The sequence below is a fragment of the Loxodonta africana genome, chromosome 19 (genome assembly GCF_030014295.1).
Source record: "Loxodonta africana isolate mLoxAfr1 chromosome 19, mLoxAfr1.hap2, whole genome shotgun sequence".
NCBI lineage: Eukaryota > Metazoa > Chordata > Mammalia > Proboscidea > Elephantidae > Loxodonta > Loxodonta africana.
Window position 1 is genome coordinate 78,681,553 of NC_087360.1, and position 26,049 is coordinate 78,707,601.

Below are 26,049 nucleotides of genomic sequence, written 5' to 3' on the forward strand. Positions count from 1 at the left end.
GTATCTCGCCCGAATTACACCGGTGATACTGACAAACTAATGCTGCTCACCTGACCTGCTGTAGGCAAGACGTGCAACGCTGTGTTTGGGAGGAGGACCGAGCATCTAAATTGCACATTGCATAAAGGTATAAAAAATTAAAATTCAAATATAAGATTTAAAAAATAAGTTAAAGAAAATAATCTATAAGTGTTTGGGAATAAGGTTTAAACCTCCAGTCTTGAGTCTAACCTTAAGGAAAAGCTTTGGTTTGTATATCATATAAAGGCTCATATGGAAGGTAGATTTGAGGATGACCTCACCACAGTGTACTTTGAGAGAGGATAAATAGGATTTTTTTTTTTTTTTTTGTCTTATTAACCTTTCTGTTTGCTCTTTTCTTCATTCATCTGGGACTATGACACTTGCTGTCAGTATCTCACTTCATAAATCACCTCAGAGTTCTATAAGATTTAACATCTTGATTTTGTAAAATATATTTAGAACTTAAATTTTTTTCTATTTTAATTAATGTTTCTGATATAATGATCTCTGGTCAAGTCTGTTGATAAAGCTATTTTTTCCTCAAAGCCAGTAGTTTGGGTAAGCCCTAGTAGCACTTGATGCCAGCTTTCTTTTAACAGGAAACTCTGGTGAAGCAGTGGTTAAGACCTTGGCCGTTAACCAAAAGGTCAGCAGTTCAAATCCACCAGCCCCTCCCTGGAAACCCTATGGGACAGTTCTGCTCCATCCTATAGGGTCACTGTGAGTCAGAATGGACTCAATGGCAACGGGTTTTTTTGGTTTTTTTTTTGCTTTTAACAAATGTACTGCCAGGTCCTGAAGGATACACTAATCATCTGATGATTTTAAGATACAGAAAAAGGTCTTTTGATTCCTTTTTTAACATAAAGATATAAAGGTGAACTAGGTGCATATCCTGTATTGATAGCCAACAGGAAGTAGACATTAATATCTTGATAATGTAGTTTTATTGTGCAATTGGACTATCATGGAGTAGAAAAACTTTCTCCTTTCTGTGTAATGACTTAGGTGTTAATATATAGAGACCAGTGGTCTATCTGTTTTAGGATAAACAGCCATTAATAAAAGCTGAGCATGTATGTCAATATCATATCAGTTATATAACAACAACAACAAAAAACAAACCCATTGCCATCGAGTCGATTCCAACCCATAGCAACCCAACAGGACAGAGTAGAACTGCTCTATGGGGTTTCCAAGGCCTGGCTGGAGGATCCGAACTGCCGACCTTTTGATTGGCAGCCATAGCTCTTAACCACTGGGCCACCAAGACTCCAACAATTATATAATTGCCATGTTATTAATATGTATCTTATTAGACCTGTACGTGAAAGGGGCATATCAATGCTCTTTATTTCCCACAACCCGGTAACTTACATGCTGTATCTCTACCACCACCCTAGGTGGTGGTGGTTGTTAGGTGCCGTCGATTTGGTTCCAACTCGTAGGGACCCTATGTACAATAGAACAAAATGCTGCTCAGTCCTGCCCTATCCTCACAATCATTGTTATGCTTGCGCCCACTGTTGTAGCCACTGTGTCAATCCGTCTCCTTGAGGGGCTTCCTCCTTTTCACTGACCCTCTAGCAAGCATGATGTCCTTTTCCAGGAACTGGTTCCTCCTGATAACATGTACAAGGTATGTGAGACGAAGTCTTGCCATCTTTGCTTCTAAGGAGCATTCTGGCTATACTTCCAAGACAGATTTATTCATTACACACTTTTTTGTTTGGGAAAGAAATACCCTAGACACTGCTGAAAAGAATGACGCAGGATGAGTGAAGGAAGGAGAGGAAACTCACTTAGAAATGTCCTCTGTTCTTGTTACCACCCTCTCTTCTATGAATGCTTCATACAGCCTTTCACGTGATGCTCCCAGGTACGTGGAAGGTGGTCATGGGGATTCTTAGCAGGTAGTGCTCAGCATTCAGTAGCTTTACTGAAGGTCATGGCAGTAAAGTGGCAGAGCCAGAACCAGAACCCACTTTAACGACATCAGTAGAAGTGATGCTTTCCTCAACCTGTGACCTTTGTCCCAAAAATCTGAACTTTATTTGGTAGGGTTAACTGACTCCAAATAAAGCCAGCCCATTTGTTTTGCTGAGGGTACTCTCTGCAGTTAAGACAGAGAGGCTTGTCCTAGCAATGGCAGAATAGACCCCTTAAATTTCCGTCAGAATTCTTATTCTGGAGGATTATCTTCCTATAGAAAAAATAAAACCAAACTGAGTATATTGAGTATAGATAGGTATGCATTGATGTAGAACAATAAAAAGCAAACAACTACACTTTATGTATAAACTATAGAATGGGAAATTAATTTGCTCTGCAAACTCTCACCTAATGCACAATTTAAAAAGATGGGGGGCAACTATACTACCATTAAGGCCAGCCGTAAATGTTTGTGTCTTAAATAGCCTTAAATATTAATGCTTCCTTAGATAAGGAAGCAGCTGAGCACACAGACTCTTGGTTCTCTTAGAATGTTCTTGCTGGGTGCTGCTGAGTTGATTCTGACTCATAGCAACCCCATGTGATGGACTAGAACTGCCCCATGGGGTTTTTTTTTGGCTGTAATCGTTACAGGAACAGATCACCAAGTCTTTCTCCCACAGAGCCACTAGGTGGGTTGGAAACACCAGCCTTTAAGTTAGCAGTCAAACGCTTAGCCATTGTGCCACCAGGGATCATTTCCTTATTGTTGTTAGGTGCAGTCCAGATGGTTCCTACTCGTAGTGACCTATACTACAGCCTTAGAGAAAACGAGTCAGAGAGAAGCTGGTCCTTCCTGATGAATAACATCAGTGAGGCCAATCAGGAGCTACCAAGCCCCTCTTCTCCTTTCTAAAATGAGAATGGGCAGTAGCCGACTGCAGTAGAATTGTAGTGCAGACATTTCAAAGATGATCAGCCATGTTAATCCCACCCAAAATGTAAAAGTATTCTACATTGGGGCTGAAGTGAGGGGCTGTTGTAAGTTCATGAAATAAGCCGTGTTGACCAAGACTCATTCATAATAAAATTCAGAATTTTGTTTATTTGACAGTTAAAAAAAAAAAATTTCTTCAGGAACTTTTTAAATCAAGATCTTTCATAGGTAAAAATCTAACTCTTTAAAATGAATGGTGCTCCCTGCAATCTTGTCACACAAGGCCTGTAAAAGCATCTGGTCATAAACTGTCATGCAAATTGAGGCATTTTTTAAAATCTAGCTTTTATTTATTTTATTATCATAGATGAAGGTTTACAGAACAAACTAGCTTCTCATTAAACAATTAGTACACATATTGTTTTGTGACATTGGTTACCAACCGCATGACATGTCGACACTCTCCCTTCTCAACCTTGGGTTACTTATTACCAGCTTTCCTGTCTCCTCCAGTGAGGCTTTTTTTTTTTTTTTTTGTATTGTGCTTTAAATATAAGTTTAATTAATCAAATATGTGGTTAACATTCCACAGGGGCAAGGAACCATTGTAAGGAAGTATCGTGGGGTTTAGAATCAGATGGCTGGGACTGAAATCCCACATCTGGAATTTTCTGCACTGAGTGCCCTTGGTCAGTTGCTTAAACTCTAAATCATCATCTTTATCAGCTGTAAAATGTATTCTGATATTACCTACCTCATAGGACTCTAGAATATATAAAGCTATATAAATAGTTTGGCAGATTGTATTTAGAATTACCTGAAGTTAAAATATTTCATCTTCTAAAATTGTTTATTTACTATTTATTTAAAAACTAAGAGGAAACCTTGGTGGCATAGTGGTTAAGAGCTATGGGGGCTACCCAAAAGGTTGGCAGTTTCAACACACCAGCCACTCCTTGGAAATCCTATGGGGCAGTTCTACCCTATCCTATAGGGTTGCTGTGAGTCGGAATCTACACGATGGCAACGGATTTGGTTTGGCTTTTTTTAAAAAAATAAGATGGGCTTTAAAAGATTCCAAGACCAGAGAAGTTTGCATGATGTTTCCCTTTGGATTCAAAGACTCTAAACATGATTTCCTGTCATAATGAATAAAAATCATGAGTTATGTGAGCTCAGAAGCTAGTGAGAAAAAATGACAGTAGGTGACAAAGTCTTCCCAGAAGCTGGGCAGCAAGAAGGCTTGCAAGAGAGAACAGGACTGAGTAGAACAAAATGTAAGAATAGAAAAGGAGATAGACTCCCCCGGCTGAGGTGGGGCTCCCCGGTGGTGCACTGGTTAAGAGCTAAGGCTGCTAACCAGAAGGGTGAATCCACCAGGTGCTCCTTGAAAACTCTATGGGGCAGTTCTACTCTGTCCTATAGGGTCGTTTTGAGTATGAATCAACTGGAAGGCCAGGGGCTGAGGCGGGGGAGGGGGCACATGAAAATGGACGTGGTCCATTTGAAGAAGACTGGGGAATGAATATTGGGAAGATGGAAGTGGGTGTGGAGTATTAATTTGAGATACTGGAAAAGAATGTACTTAAAATTCCATAGGGTACAACTAGATTTTGAAAGATCAGATAGCTAGGTAGAAAAACTTTCTCATTGTCTTGTCAGCAGTAAAAAAAAAAAAAAAAAAAAAAAATCACTGACGTTTGATTGGCAGGGGACTGATAGATGCAATAAAAACATTCCAGGGACAAAACTATAAAATTTAGGAAGCTAGGCAAATTTCCTTTCAAACATGAACTATGTGGAGTTGTCCCCTGACCTCCCATCCTTGACAAATCCCTCAGTCTGCCCGTCACTCTAACTCTTGATTTTCTATCCACAAATAATACAATGACCACTTCTTTCAGCAAACATTCTGCAAACTGTGAAATCAGGTGTTATTCTCTAGTGGCACTATTTAATAGAAAAAAAAAAAAATTTTTTTTTTTTTTATAGCTTAAGATAAAATTGGCATGGCTAGCAGAAAACAATGAGGTTCTAGGATAACAGCTTGGAGAAGTTTTTTTCCTATGATATTGTTAACATACACATGAGGTTCCTTTAAACAAAATATCTACTAAGGGGTTACTACGTGTTGGGCACTAGGTAAAGTTTTGGGGGATATAAGGAACAAAAAATTCATCCATCCAAGGAGAATGGGAGGCAAGGCCAGGGTCAGGGCTATTCATTGTTTTCTGGGAGTTCATTAGAAATGTAAATCAGTGAACCCCAGCCCAGATCTACTGGGGGCGGAGCTTAGAAATGTGTTTTAATCGACACAGGTGTTTCTCATTCTCACTAAAATTTGATAACCACTGAGATTTTTTTATTCGAATATGACTTAAAACTCTTCACAGATACCTGCCTGATGGTGAGAGAGGGGACTAAGGAGATACAGGCAGACAACAGCCCTTCAGCCTGCGTTGTTCCAGCTGTTTTCTCTAAAGGAAATTCTCAGGATTACAGAGAAAGTAAGTGAGCTGTTTTCTGAAGATCCTTTCTTTAATCATGCTTGTCTTTAAATACCTGAGCTTGATCTTAGAATTTTAGTGTCCAGTATTATACATTTATACACACGGCATTGTGAGGGGATAAAATAATAAGGGGGAAAGAAGTCAAAGCAAAGAAAAAATAAAGCTAGGAAAAGCAAGATGAGGTTATGTGTGAATTTTGCACATAGACAACATAACAGGTTATTCTCCAACTGTCCTTTTCCTTGGTTTCTGTGAACATATTTAATCATTCTTCTCTCTGTCCTTCTGATGTCTTTTTAGCTTTTTAGTTGGTTGGAATTAAAATTTTTTTTTTACAAATATTTATTGAGCGTCTAGTGTGTCTGGCGTAGACACAGGTGGAGTGGGCGAAGTACAAGCAAATGCGTTCCCAGAAAGATAAAATCAGTCAGTTACAGATAAAATGATATGAGTGGGATGGTATTTTAAGAGGTGGAAAGGAACAGGTGAGATTAGAGGTGAGGAGAGGGGCAGGTCACACAGAACTTGGCTCGCTGTTTGAATTTTATTCTGAGTTGCGGTAGGCAGTTATTAGAGACTTGATTTAGGTTTTAAAACAGGATTCCGGTTGCTAAGAGAAGTTGGAGGCAGGAAGTGGCAGGGTAGAACATAAACTAGGAAAATAAGTGAGATGATGAAGTTATGGTGGTCTAAACTATCGGTCTGAAAGAATGAACCTTAATGGGAGTTTAGGGTAAGAAAGGTTGAGGGTTGAATCCCAGGGCAGTGTTTTAGATATGTGAATTTTAGGTGCTTATTAGACATTCTATTGCAAATGAGTGGAGATCTCCACATCCGGGTTGGAGTTTTAAAATGGAGAGTGGTATTTGCCTTAACCTTTAGAAATGAATGAGATTACCTACTGAGAGACGGTAGAACCGGAATAAGGGACCAAAATTAAGCTTGAAGCACCCCAAATTTAAAGGTTCAAGAGGATGTGGAGCCAAACTAGAATATTGAGAAACAGACGGGGAAAGTAGGAGTGGTATCAGCTGTAGGATCTTGATAACCGAGAGAAGACAATGTTATGGAAAGAAAGGTGGGGTCAGCTATGATAACTGTTGCTGAGAGCTGAAACCAGGAATGGCTGCTGAATTTTGTTCCTTTTGATGATCGATCAGTTTTTTCAGTGAAATAGTCTAGAGCTAGTTCCGGCAGGCAAGACAAAGCAAGTCATGAAGGAGTTGAAATACCCAAACAGTAAAAAGACCTGGAGTAAATTCAAAAGCCAAATGACAAGCTGAGAGAAAATGTTTGCAATTTATATAAACAGACAAAGGGCTAATTTTTTAAATGTATAAATATCTCTAAAACTGAGAAGAAAAACTCCAAAACACCTGATAGAAGAAAATGGGTAAATGACTCAAATATATGGTTCACAGCAAAAGAAATGAAAACAGCTCCTAACCATATGAAAATAAAAGCCGTGCTCATAATAAAATGGAGCCCTGGTGGCTCATAATAAAATAATAGCAAATTTAAAATACATCAAAAAACCCAAAACCCAGTGCCTTCGAGTTGATTCCGACTCATAGCAACCCTATAGGACAGAGTAGAACTGCCCCATATTAGTATTTATGGAAGCTTTATATGAATATAATATATAGAGATACAGATATTATATGTTTGTCTATATGTAAAATATATGTATTTCTTACCAAGCAAGTGGACAAAACTCAAAAGTTTGATAGTTTACTCATACATTGCTTGGAGTACAAAATTGTACTCCAAAATTACAGCCATGTTTACTTTTTGGTACAACAGTCTTATGTTTAGTGAATAACTCCTTTAAGGCCATGGTTCTTAACTTTTTGGTCTCAGGACTTCTTTACACTGAAATTACTGACGATGATCTCAGTAAGCTTTTGTTCATCTGTACTATGCCTGAGAACAAAAATTATTAAGAAAAGTGACATGGTTTTACAGTTTTGCAAATCTCTTTAATTTCTGGTTTATCAGAAGACACGTATTCTCTAATATCTGTTTTGGTATCTCATCTGTTGCAATAAGTTGTTTAGCAATATATGTTACGTTATGCATGTTTTTTATTCCATATGTCATGTCTATGAAGAAAATCTGACCTCACACAGATGAGTAGTGGGAAAACCTTCTAATAGCTTTTAAAGATTTGTAATTTTTTTTTCTTGAAATCATACCAATGAACATTTTGTATTCTATTACATTAAAATCTGTTGGTCTGTCTTATACTTTGAAACCAACTTCTGCATAACTGATACCATCACGCACTGGTCTTTTGGAAAATATCGGTGCACTGAGTTTGTAGGTCTTCTAAATGTTGATGTATTTCATTATACAATATTTTTAAAAAATCACATTTGTGAATATCACCGCCAGTCTCATCAGGAAAAACAAAGTATCGGAAAGTTGTCAAGCTTACAGTAGTGGATACGAGTTTTCCAAAATTTTAATTTTTGTTTAAAAGCTCAAGTTTTATCATTGGCAACTAATCCTGTCAGTTGTTTTCCTTTAAATGACAGGGCCACTTTGTTAATTTTTTAGAAAATGTGTTCCAAATTAACAAGTCTGAATACCATAGTTTGTTAGAGTTGTTCTTTCAAATAAAAATATCCCATGAAATAAAGTGGCTAGTGCTAACCAAAAGTTGGCAGTTCAGATCCACCAGGCACTCCTTGAAAACCCTATGGGGCAGTTCTACTCTGTCCTGTAGGGTCGCTATGACTCAGAAATGACTTGATGATAATGGGTATTGATAGTAGCTTCCAGTTCAAACAATCACAGAAATACTTCTCCTCGAGACAACAGTTTTATTTCCATATACCGCATAAATGCTTCATGCATATTCCCTAGAGTATTAAACATTATTATTAAATAAATGCTAATGAGCAAATCTCACACTCGGGTTGAGATTTAATACTTTACTGCTTCATCAAGACATTCAGACACTCTTGATGAAAATGGGCTTTTTTTTTAAAAAAAAAAAAAAACTGGCAGTATGGAAGTATAAAAAAAAAGAGAGAGAAAAAGCACAATAATGACTACTAGTACTGTTTGGTGTCACTTCTGTGATTAACAGTAAGACTCCAGCAGTTCTGTCTGTCATGGCCGCAAATGTCAACACAATGAAAAAGGCAGGTCAAGTCTTGGAAACTACACTGTAAAAACTGCTGCTGTGATGTGAGCACAAAAGAAATGCAAAAACATATGCACAAGGTTAATCAACTTCAAAATTAGGAAAATCCTTTACATAGTAAATTAAATAAAAAAAAAGAAAGAAAGAATGGACAGGCAGAAGTCTAGCAATAGCAAAGAGTTTGGGCGGGAGCCAGAGGGTGAGGGATGTGGAAGAAGTTAATAAATTCAGAGAAGAATGTTTGGAAGTTCTGAAACAGATCAGGCTGGTGTTGGCGCAGTGGTTAAGGGCTAGCTGCTCACCAAAAGGTCGGCAGTTGGAATCCACCAGCCCTTCCTTGGAAACGCTGTGGGGCAGTTCTACCCTGTCCTAGAGGGTCGCTATGAGTCGGGATCAACTGGACGGCAATGAGTTTTGTTTTGTTTTGTTTTTTGGGGGGGGGGGAAGGGGATAATGTCAAAGGTGCTGACTAACGAGTTGAAATGGGGACAAATGTTAATAGAATAGAGGATTTTGAGAAATTACTACTCGGTTTTTTTATGATGGTGTCACCCAACAACGGGATTAAACATGGAAACTAAGTCAACCAAGCCAGTTCTCCCTTGGGGAACAGTATCCCACAATTCAGTAGGTAACTAACACATTTTAAGAATATAATTAAAATAACGTTTTTTAAGAAGAGGTAGATTTGCTGATCAAAGGTAATCAGATAACTGGACACGGACATGGGTATGTAGGAGATTTAGTTCCCTAAAAGGAAAAAGCAAACACAAATAACCAACCAACCGAACAGTACAGCGCTCAGTTTCCCTTTCTATTTTTGTGAAGTGTTTTTTGGGATTCCTGCTCTAGGGTTTTGTTTGTTTCTCTTCTTTCTTTTATTTTTTAATATCCTTTAACGTCTGGGGCTAGGGTGAGGCAAGCCAGGCAAAATTTGAGGGGCACTCAAGAAACCCTTTGCCTCTTTAAATTTGCCACCCAAAGCTGCTCTCCCTTAAAGAAAACTCAAAACCAAACCCACTCCCGTGGAGTCTATTCCGCCTCATAGCGACCCTCTAGGACAGAGTAGCACTGCCTCACAGGGTTTCCAAGGAGCGGCTGGTGGATTCGAACCGCTGACCTTTTGGGTAGCAGCCAGCAGTAGCTCTTAGCCACTGTGCCTCCAGGGCACCCCTCTCCCTTAAGGACGCACCAAGAGGCCCTTACTTTCCGGTGGATGCAAGCGCTGGGAGGTGCGCGCCTCCTTAAACGTTGCCTCTGGGACTCCCTCGGCCCCTCTTGAGCCCCGGAAGTTCCTCCCACCTTAGCCCAGGGCCTTCCACGGGCATCGTTTGGGGTGACTTCCAGGTAAGTGCTCTGCCATGCTGTCGCTGAATTAATTGTCCACCTATTGCTTAAAATTGTCAGAAAACTTGAGACAGCGTCCTACGCCTCGGCCGTTGGTGTTTGTCCATCTCTTACCCAAGCACCGACCTGCCCGGGGGTCGTCCGAGTTCAGCAGTCCCAGGTGCGCGCAGGTCGTCGTCTTTGCACCGTTGATGCTTGGCTGTGGGCGCGGCGGATGCCAGGTGAGTCGGCTCCAGAACACGGGGGAGCCCCGCAATCCTTTCCTGTCCGCAGTGCCGGGGAGCACCCCACATCGGAAGCAGACCTAGGGACCCCTGCAGAATGTCCGACAGGCTCAGCCCCCATTTGCAGCCCCAAATCCCAGATTTCTACTGTGAGAAGCACCTGGAACCACCGAAGCTCTTTTGTGAGGATGACCAAGTCACGTTTTGTGTCAAGTGCACCCCATCCCAGGAACACAAGCACCACGTGTTGTATGCGGTGGGCGAGGCCGTTGAGAACTACCAGGTAAGCTTTCCGCAGGTCCCAGAAAGGTCTGGCGGTCTGGCCACCTCCTCCTGCTTCACTCCCCTTGGATCATTGCCTTAGCGAAGTGTTTATCAAAGAATGTAAGTACTATGTTCAGCCTTTTAGCTTCAAGGCTAAGAAAACCTACAGACAGGTCTTTCAGGAAGTCCCTGGGTGTCTCAGATGGTTAGTCACTGGACTAACTGAAAGGTTGATGGTTCAAACCACCCAGAGGCATTCTAATCCAGCCAGAGGCCCCTCTGAGACGGGCCTGGTGATCTGCTTCTGGAGGGTCACAGCCATGAAAACCCTATGGAGCACAGTTCTGCTCTGCACACATGGGGTCACCATGAATCTGAATTGACTGGGCAGCGACTAGTTGGCATCTCGTTTGTTGTTTGTTTGATTGGCCTTTCAGTTGTCTAAGGTGAAGAATCCAGCTGTTGTAAGGCAATTTATTTACTCGGACTCCTGTGATATATTTCTGTCCAGAAGTTATTTCAAGAGATGTTGAACACATTGAGGAAGAAACTTGAAATCGCTCAAAACATTTTGGCTGATGAGCAAGAAAGAATGGTGATAATTCAGGTCAGTGCTTAACTTGAAACTTGAGTGGAAAATTACTGATAATGTCAGGTAGCAAGTAATGTAAACAAAATCAAAAATGACAAACCGGGGAAAATATTTGAAATCTATAGAATAGAAAAGTGCTAATTTCTGAATGTACGAACAGCTCGTAAATCCATAAGAAACAGACTAGCAACCCAATAGAAAAATCATCAAAGAAATGAAACTTCACAGAAAAGAAATTGCAAATGTCTTCTAAACACACAGAAACCCTGGTGGCCTAGTGGTTAAGTTCAGGTGCTAATCAAAAGGTCGGCAGTTTGAATCCACGAGGTGCTCCTTGAAAGCCATATGGGGCGGTTCTGCTCTGTCCTGTAGGGTTGCTATGAGTTGGACTTGACAGCAATGGGTTTGGGTTTTTTTTTTTGTTCTATAAACACACAAAAACATCCTGAAACTGTTCAGGGTAAGAGAAATACAAGTTAAAAAATATTAAATTGTTAGTGATGTGACGTTTGCAACCCTGATTGGCAAAGATTGAGAACACGGCTGGTAACAATGGTTTAGGAAAACTAGCACCTTGGGTATTTTGGGGGGACGTATAAATCGTGAAACCTCTATAAAGGGAAATAGGAGGATGGCTTTCCAAACTGAGTGTCCCACTATCCATCTCACAGACTTTCAGTTCTGATTTCACGCGCTCTCTGTATGCTCCACTCTTTTCTGAGTCTTTTCAGTTTTAATTTTCCAAAAGAATGAGTCTCTAGTTTGGGATGGTGAGGAAGGAGAATTGCCTGGCTATGCTAGATTTTTTTCAACTCTTCCCATGTTTTTTCATCAAATACTCAACCAGTAATTGAGGGCCTGTTGTTTGCTAGAGACTATGCTAGGTGCTAGGGACTTGGCAGTAGAAAAAACAATTCTGCCCTTTGGGAACTGACATTCTAGTAGAGATAAACAACAACAGCAACAAAAACACTATGTTGCACAGTGAGTAGAAGTCCCTGAGTGGCACAAATGGCTAAGCAGTGGATGACTAACAAAGAGGTTGGCAGTTCAAACCCGCTCAGAGACACTGCGGAAGTAAGGCCTGGCGATCTTCCAGTACGCCACAGCCTTGAAAACTCTATGGAGCACAGTTCTGTGCTGCACATATGGGGCCACCATGAGTCGGAATTGACTCAACAGCAAGCAACAAAAACACATACTAAGTGTTCCAATTTTTTTAAAGCAGGAAAGAGTAATGGAGTGGATCTTGCCATTCAGGAAGTGACATTTGAGAAAAAACTCAAGGAAGTGAGGGATTAAGGGCTTCGAGACTTACGTGTACTTAGTGGGGGCTGGGTGAAGGAACAAGAGACCAGTAGATGATGACATCAGAAAATAAAGGCGCGTGTCATAGAGGACAGTTGACCTTTAATGAAAGAAGGAAACCACTGGACAGTTTCCAGCAGAGGAGTGAATTGATCTGACTTCCACATTTTCACAGAAACACTCCAGCCATTAAAATAAGGTACCCAATACCCAGTGCCCTCGAGTCGATTCCGACTCATAGTGACCCTATAGGACGGAGTAAGAGGAGGTAGAAGCAGAGGTGGAAAGACCCAGCAGGGGTCTTTGCAATAATCCAGAGAAATCTGAAGGCGAATTGGGAAGCTAGTGGTAGAAGTGGTCAGGTTGCGGATACATCTCGATTCCATGAAGTCTCATGAGATTAAATATCGTCTCTAAACTGACTATGTCCAAATTTATATCCCTAGCTCAGAGTTCTGCATGACAGGCTTTCCTGTCAAAGTTTCTGCTTGGCATCTCTCCTTGGATGTCTTAGTTGATTATGCAAAGTCAGCATATCTGTAAAAACGGCTGTGGTGGTGTCAGAGGTCCTCTAACTTCAGAAGGAAGGAGAATCACCATCAGCATCAGCCCCAGGCTGATCCCTGTGAGGTGGAAGTCAGACATTCCTCCACACTCCAACCTTTTTGTCACTTCTGACACCAGCCGTCCCTCCCATGGCACTCTCTACTTCTCTGCTTTGTTTGATAATTCACCGCAATGGCCGCACAGAACTCACAGACAATGCTCATGATTATGGGCTGTATTAGGGAAGTAACAGATTAAAGCTTGGGGTCAGGATCAGCAGGCTCAATGAGGGATCAACAGGCTCGACCCTGCATCAAGATCAGGAAGCATGTAGGCAGAGTCTCCCTTCTTCAGTGCAGGACAGCTCTCTCAACTCCTTTCAGCCCCCTATAGACAGATTCCTCTGGCCCCCTGTGAACATGTTCCTCTGGTCCCCCTGAGGATAGGCACCTCTCAGCCCCCTGAGGACAGGCTCCTCTCAGCCCCCTGAGGACAGGCTCCTCTCAGCCCCCTGAGGACAGTCTCTTCTCGACTCCCTAAGAACAGGCTCCTTCCTCTCAGCCCCCTGTAGACAGGGTCCTCTGGCCTGCCTTAGGACAGGCTTCTCTCAGCTCACTGTAGACAGGTTCCTCTGGCCCCCCAGAGGGCAGGCTCCTCTCAGACCCCTGAGGACAGTCTCTTCTCGACTCCCTAAGAACAGGCTCCTTCCTCTCAGCCCCCTGTAGTCAGGGTCCTCTTGCCTGCCTTAGGACAGGCTTCTCTCAGCGCACTGTAGACAGGTTCCTCTGGCCCCCCAGAGGGCAGGCTCCTCTCAGACCCCTGAGGACAGTCTCTTCTCAACTCCCTGAGGAGAGGCTCCTTCCTCTCAGCTCCCTGAAGACAGAGTCCCCTCAGCCCCCTGTGGACAGGGTCCCCTTGCCCACCTTAGGACAGGCTTCTCAGCCCCATAAGGACATACCTCCTTTCTCAGCCTTTTGCCCTGCTGGGACCTGGCCTCTGCCCAGCTTGGGCAAGCGTCACAGAACTCTTTTATAGCACTGCCAATAAGTGCCCAGATGCACCCCACTCCATCAGCAAGCCTCTTGCCTGAAGACGCGCAGCTTTCTCACTTCCTGAGTTGACAAGCCCACTGTAGCCTCCTTGCTCTGTGGGCCAGGAAACCTACTGTGCCATCTCGCACTGGTCTTCTAGTGCTGCTGCTGCTCTTTCTCTGCCGAGCTTGCCGCCGCTTCTTGCTATCTCGCACCTTCTCTGATGTTACAGCTCTGTCTGTCTCCTGGGTCTAGTAAGTTCTCAGTGCAGGGACCATGGGGCCAAATAACGCGCTCCACCCCCGGCTCTTCTTTCTTGTTGGTAGTTGAGTCCCCTCTCTGCTTCTGGGATTGGCTCCCTTTAAGCCTAGTGGGATGGAAAAATTGACCAATCACCTCATTAGGGTTCTGTACACCTTATTTGCATAGTTCCACCCAGTCATCGTGTGGGAGTTAACAAGCACAAGCTTGGCTAAACGGCCTGTATTAAGTAATTCGCTGTACTGCAACACCCCAAACTGAGCTCCTGATGTACTCCCTACCTTCAGAACCTATTTCTCCCATAGTTTTCCTCTGTGTTTCGACAAGTCCATCCTTCTGGTTGCTTAGTCTAAACACCTCAGAGTTATCCATCCTTGACTTCTTTCTTGCACTTCATGTCAAAGCATGAGCAAATCTCACCGATGCTGCCTTCCAGCTTTCCTGGTCTCATTGTTCTTTGAGATTGTAGCTTTCTTAGTTTTTCCTGGTCACTTAGCATTGCTTCATCTGCATTTCTTGTTATCAGATTTTCTTGATGCCTTGGGTGACTTTGACTCCGAAATTCTCTTGGTTCTGTGGATTTATGCCTTTATTTTCTTCCTTTATACTTTATATTTCCCTCTTCTCTTTACTGGAGTTAGAGATGGAAAGAAGATGAACATTTGTGCTCAATCTGTCATGTTTAAGCTGAAGTCTGTCCTGTCTGTCTCTGTGGTGAAGGAAGATGAGCAGAATTTTAAGGAGATGATTGAGTCAGAATATAGGATACGGTTCCGGATGTTGAATGAAGAGAATGACATGAATCTCCTGAGACTACATGAGTGTCTATCCAACCTAAACATGAAAGAAGCCAGCCTGAATCAACTGATCAAGTTGGCCACAGAGCTGGAGGAGAAGCCCCAGGAAATACTGCAGGTAAGATGTTGAAAACAACTTCCTCACAATACTGGAGAAGTGAGAGAAAGAGGAGCTGGACATTGTGCTAATTTTAGAATAAGATATCCAGTGATAACCACAGATGTGTTAAAATAATGTACATGTCTACACAGCGGTTCTATTTCTGAGAATTTACCATGCAAATTTACTTATGTATGTACAAAAAAACACAAGCAAGGCAAAAGTGTACAACTAGATTTTGGTACACAGCCGTGATTCAGAGGTAGCCTTTGAAGCCAGATTGCTGTAGTTCCTGTCTGTGTTCTGCTATTTCCTAGCTCCTAGGTGGCCTTGGACAAGTGGCATAATCTCTGACTCTGTTTTCTTAATCGTAAGTCAGGAAAAGTAAGGGCACCTAATTTATAATATTGTTGTATGAATTGAGTGAGATAATCTATATAAAACTTATATACACGTTAAGTGCTCAGTAAGTATCAGCTATTATTAATTTATTGATAGTAAGAGACTAGATACAACCTGGAACCATCAGTATGAGACTCATGAAATAAATTGTTACAATACAATGGATTACTCTTCAACATTTAAAAAGGACATGACTCTATGTGTTTGAGTAATTCTCCCCAAGAGCATATTATTTATTAAGAACAAAGCAAATTGACAGATCAGTGATAGAATATGCCATCTTTTGTAATTTTTAAGAAAAAAAAAGATTGTGAATGTATGTTTCATGTCCCTAAGTAGAGTATCTTTGGAAGGTGAAAAGAAAATTGCTATCAGTGGCTTAACGAATCATTGAATCCTTTGCTCTTATTAGTTGCCACTGAGTCTCTTAGTTCTATCATTGATTGATTGAATTGAGTTTATAATTATAATACACTTTGATTTTAATTAATCCTAATTTAATGAAGGAAATAGGAAACTTTCTGAATAAAATGCCACAGGCAGGGGAAAAAATGCGATCTGTTTGAGGCTCAGATTGTTTTTTTTATCTACATCAGCATAGATGTATTAATTGTCAAATAATTGAATTTCTCTTGAGAGATGCCCTGTTTGACATGGAGACATATCATATCAAGGCCTTACCTGAGTACATCTGTTTCTGGGAGGGCGGACAGAAAAGGCGGGTTTTTAAAGAGATGGTTAGATTATAAACTAAGAGCAGTTAACCAGTTGTTGACAGTAATCGGAGATGCTTCTGCAGAGACTGGGTGACTTGATGAGAGACAGAATGGACAAACTGAAGGAGAGTGAAGCCTGGCTCTCGGAGCAGATCTGCAGCCTCCAGGGGGTCATCGCAGAGCTGGAGAAGAAGTGTGGGGAACCCTCCGTAGCACTGCTCCACGTAAGACTCTGGAAGACTTCCATTATTGGATTTGAGAGATGAGAAGTGCATGGTGCTCCTTAGGGGTCAGTTCCCAAAGAAAAAATGCCCAGTGGTCTTCAACCATACCTGAAGTCTATGTAGCTATTTTCCAGTCACCAAAAAGACTGAATTACTGTAAAATCCTTGGATAATGTAGAGCTGTTTCACGATAGTTCTCACCTTAGAATTATCAATAAAACCCAAACCCAGTGCCGTCGAGTTGATTCCAACTCATAGCCACCCTATAGGACAGAGTAGAACCGCCCCATAGAGTTTCCAAGGAGCGTCTGGTGGATTCGAAGTGCTGACCCTTTGATTAGCAGCCATAGTGCTTAACCACTATGCTACGAGAGTTTCCAGAAATTATCAGTAGTAAGTTTGAATTGAGATATCCCTCAATAGGATGAAAAATTGACTAGTCAATTATGATATACCTGTAAAATGGAATATTCTGTAACCATGAAAAATGAATATGGCTGTTCTGTATGAGCCAGAAATGACTCAATGGTTTTGGTTTATAGGCACTAAAAGGGTATCTTTAAGGTATCTCATTAATTCCAGATAGCTGGAGAATAATGTAGAACAAAATTCTAACTCAAAAAAAGGCCAGACTTACAGGTTCGGACAGAGACTGGAGAAACCCCGAATGGCTCCTGGACACTTGTTTAGCTCAATAATGAAGTCACTCCCTAGATTCACCCTTCAGCCAAAGATTAGCCAGGCCCATAAAACTAAACAAGATTAAATGGCACACCAGCCCAGGGGGAAGGACGAGAAGGCAGGATGGGACCGGAAAGCTGGTGATTGGGAACCCAAGGTCGAGAAAGGAGAGTGTTGACATTATCATGGGGTAGGTAACCATGTCACACAACAATAAAAAACAACAACAAAAAAACAATATGTATATTGTTTAACAAGAAACTAATTTGCTCGGTAAATCTTCATCAAAAACACAATTAAAAAAAAAATCTCATTAAGTGAAAAAAGAAAGATGGAGCTTTTCCTAGTGAAAAATGTATTTATATATTTACATATGTGCCGGTTAACATTCACAGACCGCCTCTGGCAAGATGAATACGAATGTTGCAATCACTGGTAGCCTTGGGGATCGAGGGCGAGAGACGTATTTATATAGCACTGTATGTTTTATATTTTATGCCGTGATGTGCATAGCCTTTTCAGAAGGTAAATTACTTGCTGTCTTAAGACTTCATATCCATATTGTATGTGGTTTCAGAAGCTTTGACATGCAAACCCTCAGGGAGCAGTTCAGTTCTAGGGCCAAGCCCCGTTCACTGCAGCACAGGTGGGCGTGACCCAGTTATCCTCAGTTCCTGACCGAGCTGTGACTTCCCTCCCCAGCCTTAGTGGATCCTCAACTCTTGGTTCCCCAGCATAGGAAACAAATACAGGAACATTTGATTGTATTGGTTTTCTAGGACAGCCTTAACAAATTACCCCAAAGTGATTTACCCACTGGCGTTGAGTCGATTCCAGCTCATAGAGACCCCCTAAGACACAGCAGAACTGCCTCATAGGGTTTCCAAGGCTGAAATCTTTTCAGAAGCAGACTGCTACATCTTCCTCCCGTGGAGTTGCTGGTGGGTTCCAACCGCCGACCTTTCAGCTAGCAACCGAGCACTTAGCCATGGGGCCACCAGGGCTCCTCCACAAACTGTATTTTTTAACAGTTCTGGAGGCTAGAAGTCTGAATTTAGGGTTGGGCAGGACCATGCTTTCTCCCAAGGCTCTAGGGGAAGAATCTCTTCCAGCCTCTGGTAGCCCCAGGCACTCCTTGTTTGGTGGCAGTATAACCCCTTACTCTGCTTCTGTCCTCACACCGTGGTCTTTTCCTTGATTTTGAGCATTTCTCTGACTTTCCCTAATCAGTGTTACCCAGCAGTAACCTTGCCTCTTTTCTCCCTCCTTAGAACGCAAGATGTTCTTTGGAAAGGTAAGTTTTCATTTTGGAGACACTTGGTTGGTAGTCTGCGGTGGAGTATACTGGGAGGGCTGTGTAGACAAGGGTGGGAAGGGCGTACCTGCTAATGGAACCTGTTTGATGAGATCTGCCCTCTAAGTGGAGGGGCCTGGGGCCTGGGCAGGTAACCTCTGTAATCTCCTTTCTTTATAGGAGTGAGTCACTCCTGCTTCAGTGTCTGGAGCCTGCCCACATCACAGAACTGAGTTTATCCCAAATAACAGGAATGAGCCCAATGCTCAGAGTTCTCCAAAGTAAGTTGACACATACTCACAATTTAATAGAGAACTGCTGCTCTGTGTTTTATGTTTGGGAATTTGGTGACCATCCCACCATAAAAAGATTGAAGGCTATTTAGGGGCTGTATAAGAAAGTAATTTTACGATTTAACATGGAGAAAGGAGCCCTAGTGGTACAGTGGTTAAGCCCTCAGCTGCTAACTGAAGGGTTGGTGGTTCAAACCCACTAGAGGGAGAAAGATGGGAGGGTCTGCTTCCGTAAAGATGACAGCCTTAGAAACCCTATGGGGCAGTTGTACTTTGTCTATAGGGTCGCTATGAGTCAAAATAGACTCAATGGCAACGGAATCTTTGTACAGCGAGGCTTTCCTATGCAAATTCTTGGCCAGTTTCCCAGCCCTGGAAATGTAATCCCAGGGAGATTCTACCACTTAAAAGTTTCCAGAAAAGAAGTTTCAGCATGTTTAGCAAAGGACTTCCATCTCCTGTGCCTGTAGTTTTGCCTTTTCCAGAGCGTCCTGTCAGTGGAATCATAGAGTATGTAGCCTGTTGGGTCTGACTTCTTTTACTTTACCATAGTGCAATTGAGATGCATCGAAGTTGTCACCTGGCAGTTCTTTTTTATTGCTGTGTAGTATGCCGTTGTATAAATACTGCATACCACAATTTATCCTTTCCTGGTTTCATGGATACTTGGGATGTTTCCAGCTTTGAGCTAAAAACATCTACCTGCAAATTTTTGTGTGGACATATGTCTCTTTCTCTAGGTTGAATACCTGAGAGTGGGATGGCCAAACATGTTCTCCAAACTGACTGTGCCATTTTACTTTCCCACCAGTAAAGTCTGGAAAATTCCTTTTTCTACATCCTCACTAGGATTTAGTATTGTCAACTTTTTTTTTTTTAATCAGATCCAGCCTAACAGCTCTGCAGTGGTATCACCTTTTCATTTGCGTTTCTCAGATGACTAGTGATGCTGAGCATATTTTCACCTGCTTATTTATCAGCTGTATCTCTTCTTGGTGAAGATTAGCTACGAATCCCTTCCACATGTTTTTAATTGTGTTGTGTGTCTTCCTCTTATTGAGTTCTGAGCTGCTTGTATGTGTTCTGGTTACCATTCCTTTATCAGATATGTGTTTTGCAAATATTTATTCCCAGTCTGTGGTCTGTATTTTCATTTCTATTTTTTTTTCTGCATTAGAACAGTTTTGTTTTTTAATGTATTTTCATTTTCTTAACAGTGTTTTGATGAGTAGACATTTTGATGAAGTCCAATTTATTAGATTTTTTTTTTTCCTTTATGGTTTGTGCTGTTTGTGTCCTATCTAAGAAATCTTTCAGGAAAAAGATGTGGCAGCCTGCTTCCATAAAGATTTACAGTCTTGGAAACCCTATAGGGCAGTTCTCTTCTGTCCTACAGGGTCTCTGTGAGCTGGAATTGACACAACAGTGGGTTTTAAGAAATCTTTGCCTACTTCAATAAAGATTTTCTTCTAGAAGCTTTAGGTTTTACATTTATGTTTGTGTTCCATTTAGAGTTAATATTTATATATGGTTCAAGGAGTAGTACAACCCTAATGTACCAAACACCACCCATTTTGTTTTTTGGCACATGGATATCCATTCATTCCAGCACCACTTGCTGAAAACATTGTCCTTTCTCCATCGGATTTACATGGCATGTTTGTTGAAAATCAGCTGGCAAGTAGGAGTTGGTCTGTTTCTGAATTCTGATAGATCCATTGATCATTAGAGCTACCCTTTCACCAATACCACACTGACGTGATCGATCGATTATAGGAAGTCTTGAAATCAGGTGGTGTAACTTTGCTGTTTTTCCAAATAGTTTTATTCTCTCGTTTTGCCTTTCCACATAAATTTTAAAATCACTTTGTTGATTTATACAAAAAGAAAAAAAAAGACTGCTGGGATTTTGACTGCGATTACATTGAATCGGTAGATTAATTTGGGGAGAATTGACGTCTTGAAAACATTGAGTCTTCCAGTCCAGGAACATTGTGTATCTCCATTTATATAGGTCTTCTTTGATTTCTCTCATCAATGTTTTGTAGTTTTCCACATACAGATGTTATACTTATTTTATTAGATTAACCCCTAAGTATTTTATGTTTTTTGGTGCTATGGTACCTATACTTTAGGAACTGTATTTGTAATGGAAATTTCATTTATTTCTAGTTTGTTGCTAGTATATTGAAATAGAACTGATTAACGTATATTGACATTGTCTCCTAAAGCTATACTAAACTTATTCATTAGTTCTAGTGACTTTTTTATAAATTCTTTGGTACTTTCTACAAAGATAGTCGTGTAATCTATGGATATGTAGATCATTTTATTTCTTTCTTTCTAATCTGTATATCTTTTCTGTATTCTTCCCTTATTATACTAGCTGAGGAGTCCTGGTGGTACAGGGGTTAAAGCACTTGGCTGCTAACCAAAAGGTTGGCAGTTTGAACCCATCAGCTGCTTCATGGGAGGAAGATATAGCAGTCTGCTTCCGTAAAGATTTACAGCCTTGGAAACCATATGGGGCAGTTCTCCTCTGTCCTGTAGGGTCGCTGTGAGTCAGAGCTCCCTGGACGGCAATGGGTTTTCTTTTTTTTTTCATTGTGCCAACTAGGACCTCCAATATAATGTTAAATCAAAGTGGTGAGAATGAATACTTGCTTTGTCCTTGCTTCTAGAGAGAAAGAAAGCCTTAAGTCTTTCCTTTTAAGTATGCTGTTAGTTGTAGGGTTTTCTATAGTTACCCTTCATCAAACTTAGGAAGTTCCACTCTGTTTCTATTTTCCAAAAAATTGTTATCATGAATGGATGCTGAATTTAACAAATGCTTTTTTTTTAATTTATTGAAATGTTCGTGTTTTTTCCTTCTTAAGCTGTTAATATGGTGGACTGTATTGATTTATTTTCAAGTGTTGAACCAGCTTTGCATTCTGAAGATACACACTTGTAATGAGGTCTCGTCCATTTGCTATATATTGCTATATTCAGGGTGCTAGTATTTTGTTAAAAATGTTTTGCATTTATGCTCATGAAAGATGTTGGTCTGTAGCCTTCCTTATAATCATCCACTGACTTTTTTTTATTTAATTCATTTCATTTTTGATTTATGGATAATCTATTTGGTTCTTTTTCAAACTGGCTCGATCTTGCTTTCTAATTTCCTGTATCCTATAGAGTCGCTATGAGTCAGAATCGACTCGATGGCACTGGGTTTGGTTTTAGTTTTGGTATAAATGTTTTTAAGCTTTTCTTTTTTCTTTAAACACAGCAAGCACAGTTATTTTAGAGTCTACTCCTGATAATTTCAGTATCTAAAGTTCTTTACAGATCTGTTTCCGGAATCTTGCTCAGTGGTGCTTTTCTTAGTTTGTGGGTGTGTGCTTAGTGATTTTTGTTAGTAAGCTTCCTTTTTTTCTTGAATATTGTTTTTAGAAATTCTTTGAGAACAGGAATGGAGATGTGCATTCTTTCAGAGAAAACTTCCATTTGTTTCTGCTCATCTTCTGGAGATACTCAGAGTCTGAGACAATTTGAAATTCAAGGCTTGTGTATAATAATGATGTAAACTGGGCTGTGAGTCCAGAGATTTAAGCTAATTTGGTAATAGAACTTGTAGAACTTGCTACTGGCCTAAATGTTAGAGAACGTAAGCAATAAAGGGTGACTCCAGGTTTATGGCTTGATCAACTAAGGTGGTAAGATTGCTACTAACTGAGAAGTAAAGATTGGAAAGGATGGGTTTGAAGTTTTGGATGTAGTATGTTTGAAATTCTTGTTATATCCAATTAGCAGTATGTGTTACGAGTGAGTCATAAACATATAGAAGATATTTAAGATGGAGGCTAGATGAGGTTACTGGAGAAAGAAAGAAAGAGGACCAGGACCAAGCCCTGGGAAATCACAATATGTAGAAGTCCAACAGAAAGAGATAAGAGAAAGAATAGTCAGAGATATGAAGAAAGCCAGTGTCACTAAGTTGGTGTAAGAGAGCGGCTTACCAAGGCCTTAGCAGGTCCACTAGGTTGACTGCGGACTCACAGAGTATGTCTTTCAGCTAGAAGAAATTCACGTCAAGGCTTCTTTTTGTTCTCCTCTTGATTTTGTGAAAGATTCTCACAGGTTTTCTAGACTCCACTAACATAATCTTCTTTGAGCTGCTCAATGTCAAGCGCTTGTTGGCAGCAATTTCTTGGCTCAAAATCAAACTGAGGTGATATTTAAGCTGAAAAGAGCAATTAAGTCACAGGGAAGAACCACGAATCAGTTGCCCTATTAGGAGACTCTGAGGCTTCTGGCTGTTCAGGCTTGGAGAAGATGTTTTTAGGACTGAAGCTGGGTCCCAGGTGATAGCTAGGTGAGAATAAATACCAGTTATAGGCTCTGCGGAACGCTGGTGGCTTAGTGGTTAAGCACTTCAGTTGCCAACCAAAAGGATGGCAGTTCAAATCCACCAGCTGCTTCTTAGGGCAGTTCTACTCTATCCAGTAGGGTTGCTGTAAGTTGGAATCCACTTGACATTAGTGCGTTTGGTTTTTGGGTTTTTTGTTTTTTTTTTTTTTTTTTGGTATAGCCTCTGTTGAAGGTAGCTTTACATGTCCTTAATCCATTATTTTTTGTTTAGCCCTTCCAGGTAGATTTTGTCCCCTTCCACCATCTTATTGGTTTATTTCTTCCATGATGTCCATTTACCAAAGCAAAGCTTCTGGGTTCCTTTTCCCAGACTCTCCTAAATTGCTTCTCCTGTTTTGGTGCCTGAGACTTGCCCACTCACTGGGAAGCCCTACATGTTAGAAATAACCTGTCCCTGGCGTCGTCATTGATGACCACCTAGGTTGATGACCACCTAGGTTAACTAAATGTCTGTCTCCCTGCAGGACATATCACTTTGGATCCTGAAACAGCTCATCCTTTTCTGGTCTTATATGAAGATCTGAGAAGTGTCAGATTCGGGAATGTCCAGCAGGCTGTACCCGGCCACCCAGGGAGATTTGACTTCAGTGCTACCGTGTTGGGTGTGGAGCGTTTCACCTCAGGGAGACACTACTGGGAGGTGGATGTGGGAAAAGCAGCAAATTGGCAATTGGGTGTATGCAGGGACAGTGTGAGCGGACAGGGCGGCAGGCCCAATGCTCACGGAGAAAAAGTCTTACTGACAAGGTCCATGATGGGGGTGGACTGTACCTTCTGGGTCTTTCCCCCTTTAAAAAGGATTTCCTTGAGACAGCAAATGCACAGAGTTGGAGTTTTCGTAGACTGTGAATATGGACAGGTATCATTCTATAACGTCACAGAGAGATCCTTCATTTATAGTTTATCTTATCTCCCCTTCCATGGAACTGTCAGGCCTATATTTTCTATTTGTATCCCAAATGAAGGTACAAGTTCAGACTCTCTCACCATCTGCCCCCCTCAAGTTCCTTCTTGTAATACTACTGTTAGCCCTCCCTCTTCCTTGGTGTGAAATAAAAGCTACATAGGGCCAGAAGGTTACGACCATGACTTTGTGAAATATTTTATTATTTTTTTTTCTTTTTAATCCAATAAAAGATTTCTCTCTTGTGTTGGAACCCAGTTCAGTACCCAGAGCCTTTGTATTCCTGGAATTTCGAGGACCAGCTAGTGAGTGAGGTTGCATTTAAACTGAGTCATGAATGATAACAGCAGGAGTACTCTATATGATTAGAACAACACATGCGTATGGGTTTTATGCATATGTAGCCTGACTCCAGATTAATCAAGGAGCCCTGGTAGCACAGTGGTTAAAGCGATCGACTGCTAACCAAAAGCTTTGCGGTTTGAAACCACCAGCGGCTCTGTGGGAGAAAGATATGGCAGTCTGCATTCCGTAGAGATTTACGTCGTTGGAAACCCTATGGGCGGTTCACAATGAGTTGGAATTGACTTGATGGCAGTGGGTTTGGTTTTTTGGTTTAGGACTAGGTTAAAGACTCTATATGTATTTCTTATAACACTGGCAAAATTGGGCATCATCAGGAATGAAAGCAGAACTTTAGATTTGAGCATTTCATCACAGTGCCAAGTGGAGGGGAGGCATCCTATCGCTGATCCTATTACTGACGTGGAGTATCTATACTTCTAAACCTCCATCATCCCAAATAGAGAGTAAGAACTTAATTTCCCTGGACATTTTATCTGTGTTGGGGGAAAAAGTGAGTATTTTAAAATTACTTTTTCAAGTGTTCTTTTCCACGTCTCTTTCTGACAAGGAAAATTAGATTTCTTAAAAGAAACTGAATAGCTCAGTGCTTTGAAACACATAAGTAACGTTGTAATGGTGTTTTGGTGTTTGTTCTTCCAATAGACAGTCCACTGAAAAATGGTTTATTATCCCGTGGTGATTGTGCTGAGAGGAGGAAGGCAAAATATTTATAGAGGGGCTTTTATGTAAAAGATTTATCATACTTTATTGCCCTTGATATATTTGAAAACCTATGCTCGGTGCAGTGGGTTTGGGTTTGGTTTATAAATAAATATTACTCAAATATGAAAACTGAGGCCCAGTTTTCTTAGAGTCGCATAGCTATTAAGTGTCTGATAAGTACCTATTGTGAAGAATTAACAGGAGTCCCTAAGTGGTGCAAACAGTTAAGTGCTCAACTACTAGCCTAAAAGGTTGAAGGTTCAAACCCACCCAGAGGAGCATTGGAAGAAGGGCCTGGCAATCTGCTTCTGAAAGGTCACAGTCTTGAAAATCTTAAAGAGCAGTTCTTCTCTGAAGTAGACTCATGGGATCACCACAGTTCTCTGAAGTAGAACTATGAAGTAGACTCATGGGATCACCACGGTTCTTCTCTGAAGTGGAAATGTGAAGTAGACTCATGGGATCACCACAGTTCTTCTCAGAAGTGGAAATGTGAAGTAGACTCATAGGATCACCACGGTTCTTCTCTGAAGTGGAACTGTGAAGTAGACTCATGGGATCACCACGGTTCTTCTCTGAAGTGGAACTGTGAAGTAGACTCATGGGATCACCACGAGTCAGAAGCGACTTGACGGCAACGGGTTTGTCCTTGGTTGTAAAGAATTAAATTCCGAACGTGAACTCAAAACAAGCTCTGCCTTAGAGCCCATTACCTGAGAACCCATTGTGATCATCATGCCTAGGTAGGCCGGTTTCTACTCAGATTTCTTAAAAAACGCAAGCTGAGCGACTGATGTCACAAAACAATTTGTGTATAAATTTTTGAATGAGAAACTAATTTGTGCTGTAAACTTTCACCTAGAGCACACAAAAAGTTAAAAACAAATGCAAGCTGATTTCTACGGGCAGTAGAGGAGCCGTGTTATTTCTACGTCCCTCAGTAAGCATGCTCCGTGCGTTGTGGAGGCAGAGCAAGGGGAGCAAACGCAGATGTAAGGAAATGCCGGCTCTTGGCTCTTGGAGGTCCAGG

At 41.2% G+C, this 26,049-nt stretch overlaps 1 protein-coding gene across 1 annotated transcript; it reads left to right on the forward strand.

Moving 5' to 3' along the window:
- Positions 1–10,126: 10,126 nt before the first annotated feature.
- TRIML2 (tripartite motif family like 2) lies at positions 10,127–24,173 on the forward strand. Its single transcript, XM_023551190.2, has 7 exons — positions 10,127–10,408; positions 10,901–10,996; positions 14,848–15,042; positions 16,226–16,366; positions 18,319–18,341; positions 18,522–18,622; positions 23,512–24,173. The coding sequence occupies exons 1-7, from the start codon at positions 10,223–10,225 to the stop codon at positions 24,096–24,098; spliced, it is 1,329 nt and encodes a 442-aa protein (XP_023406958.1). The 5' UTR covers positions 10,127–10,222; the 3' UTR covers positions 24,099–24,173.
- Positions 24,174–26,049: the final 1,876 nt, after the last annotated feature.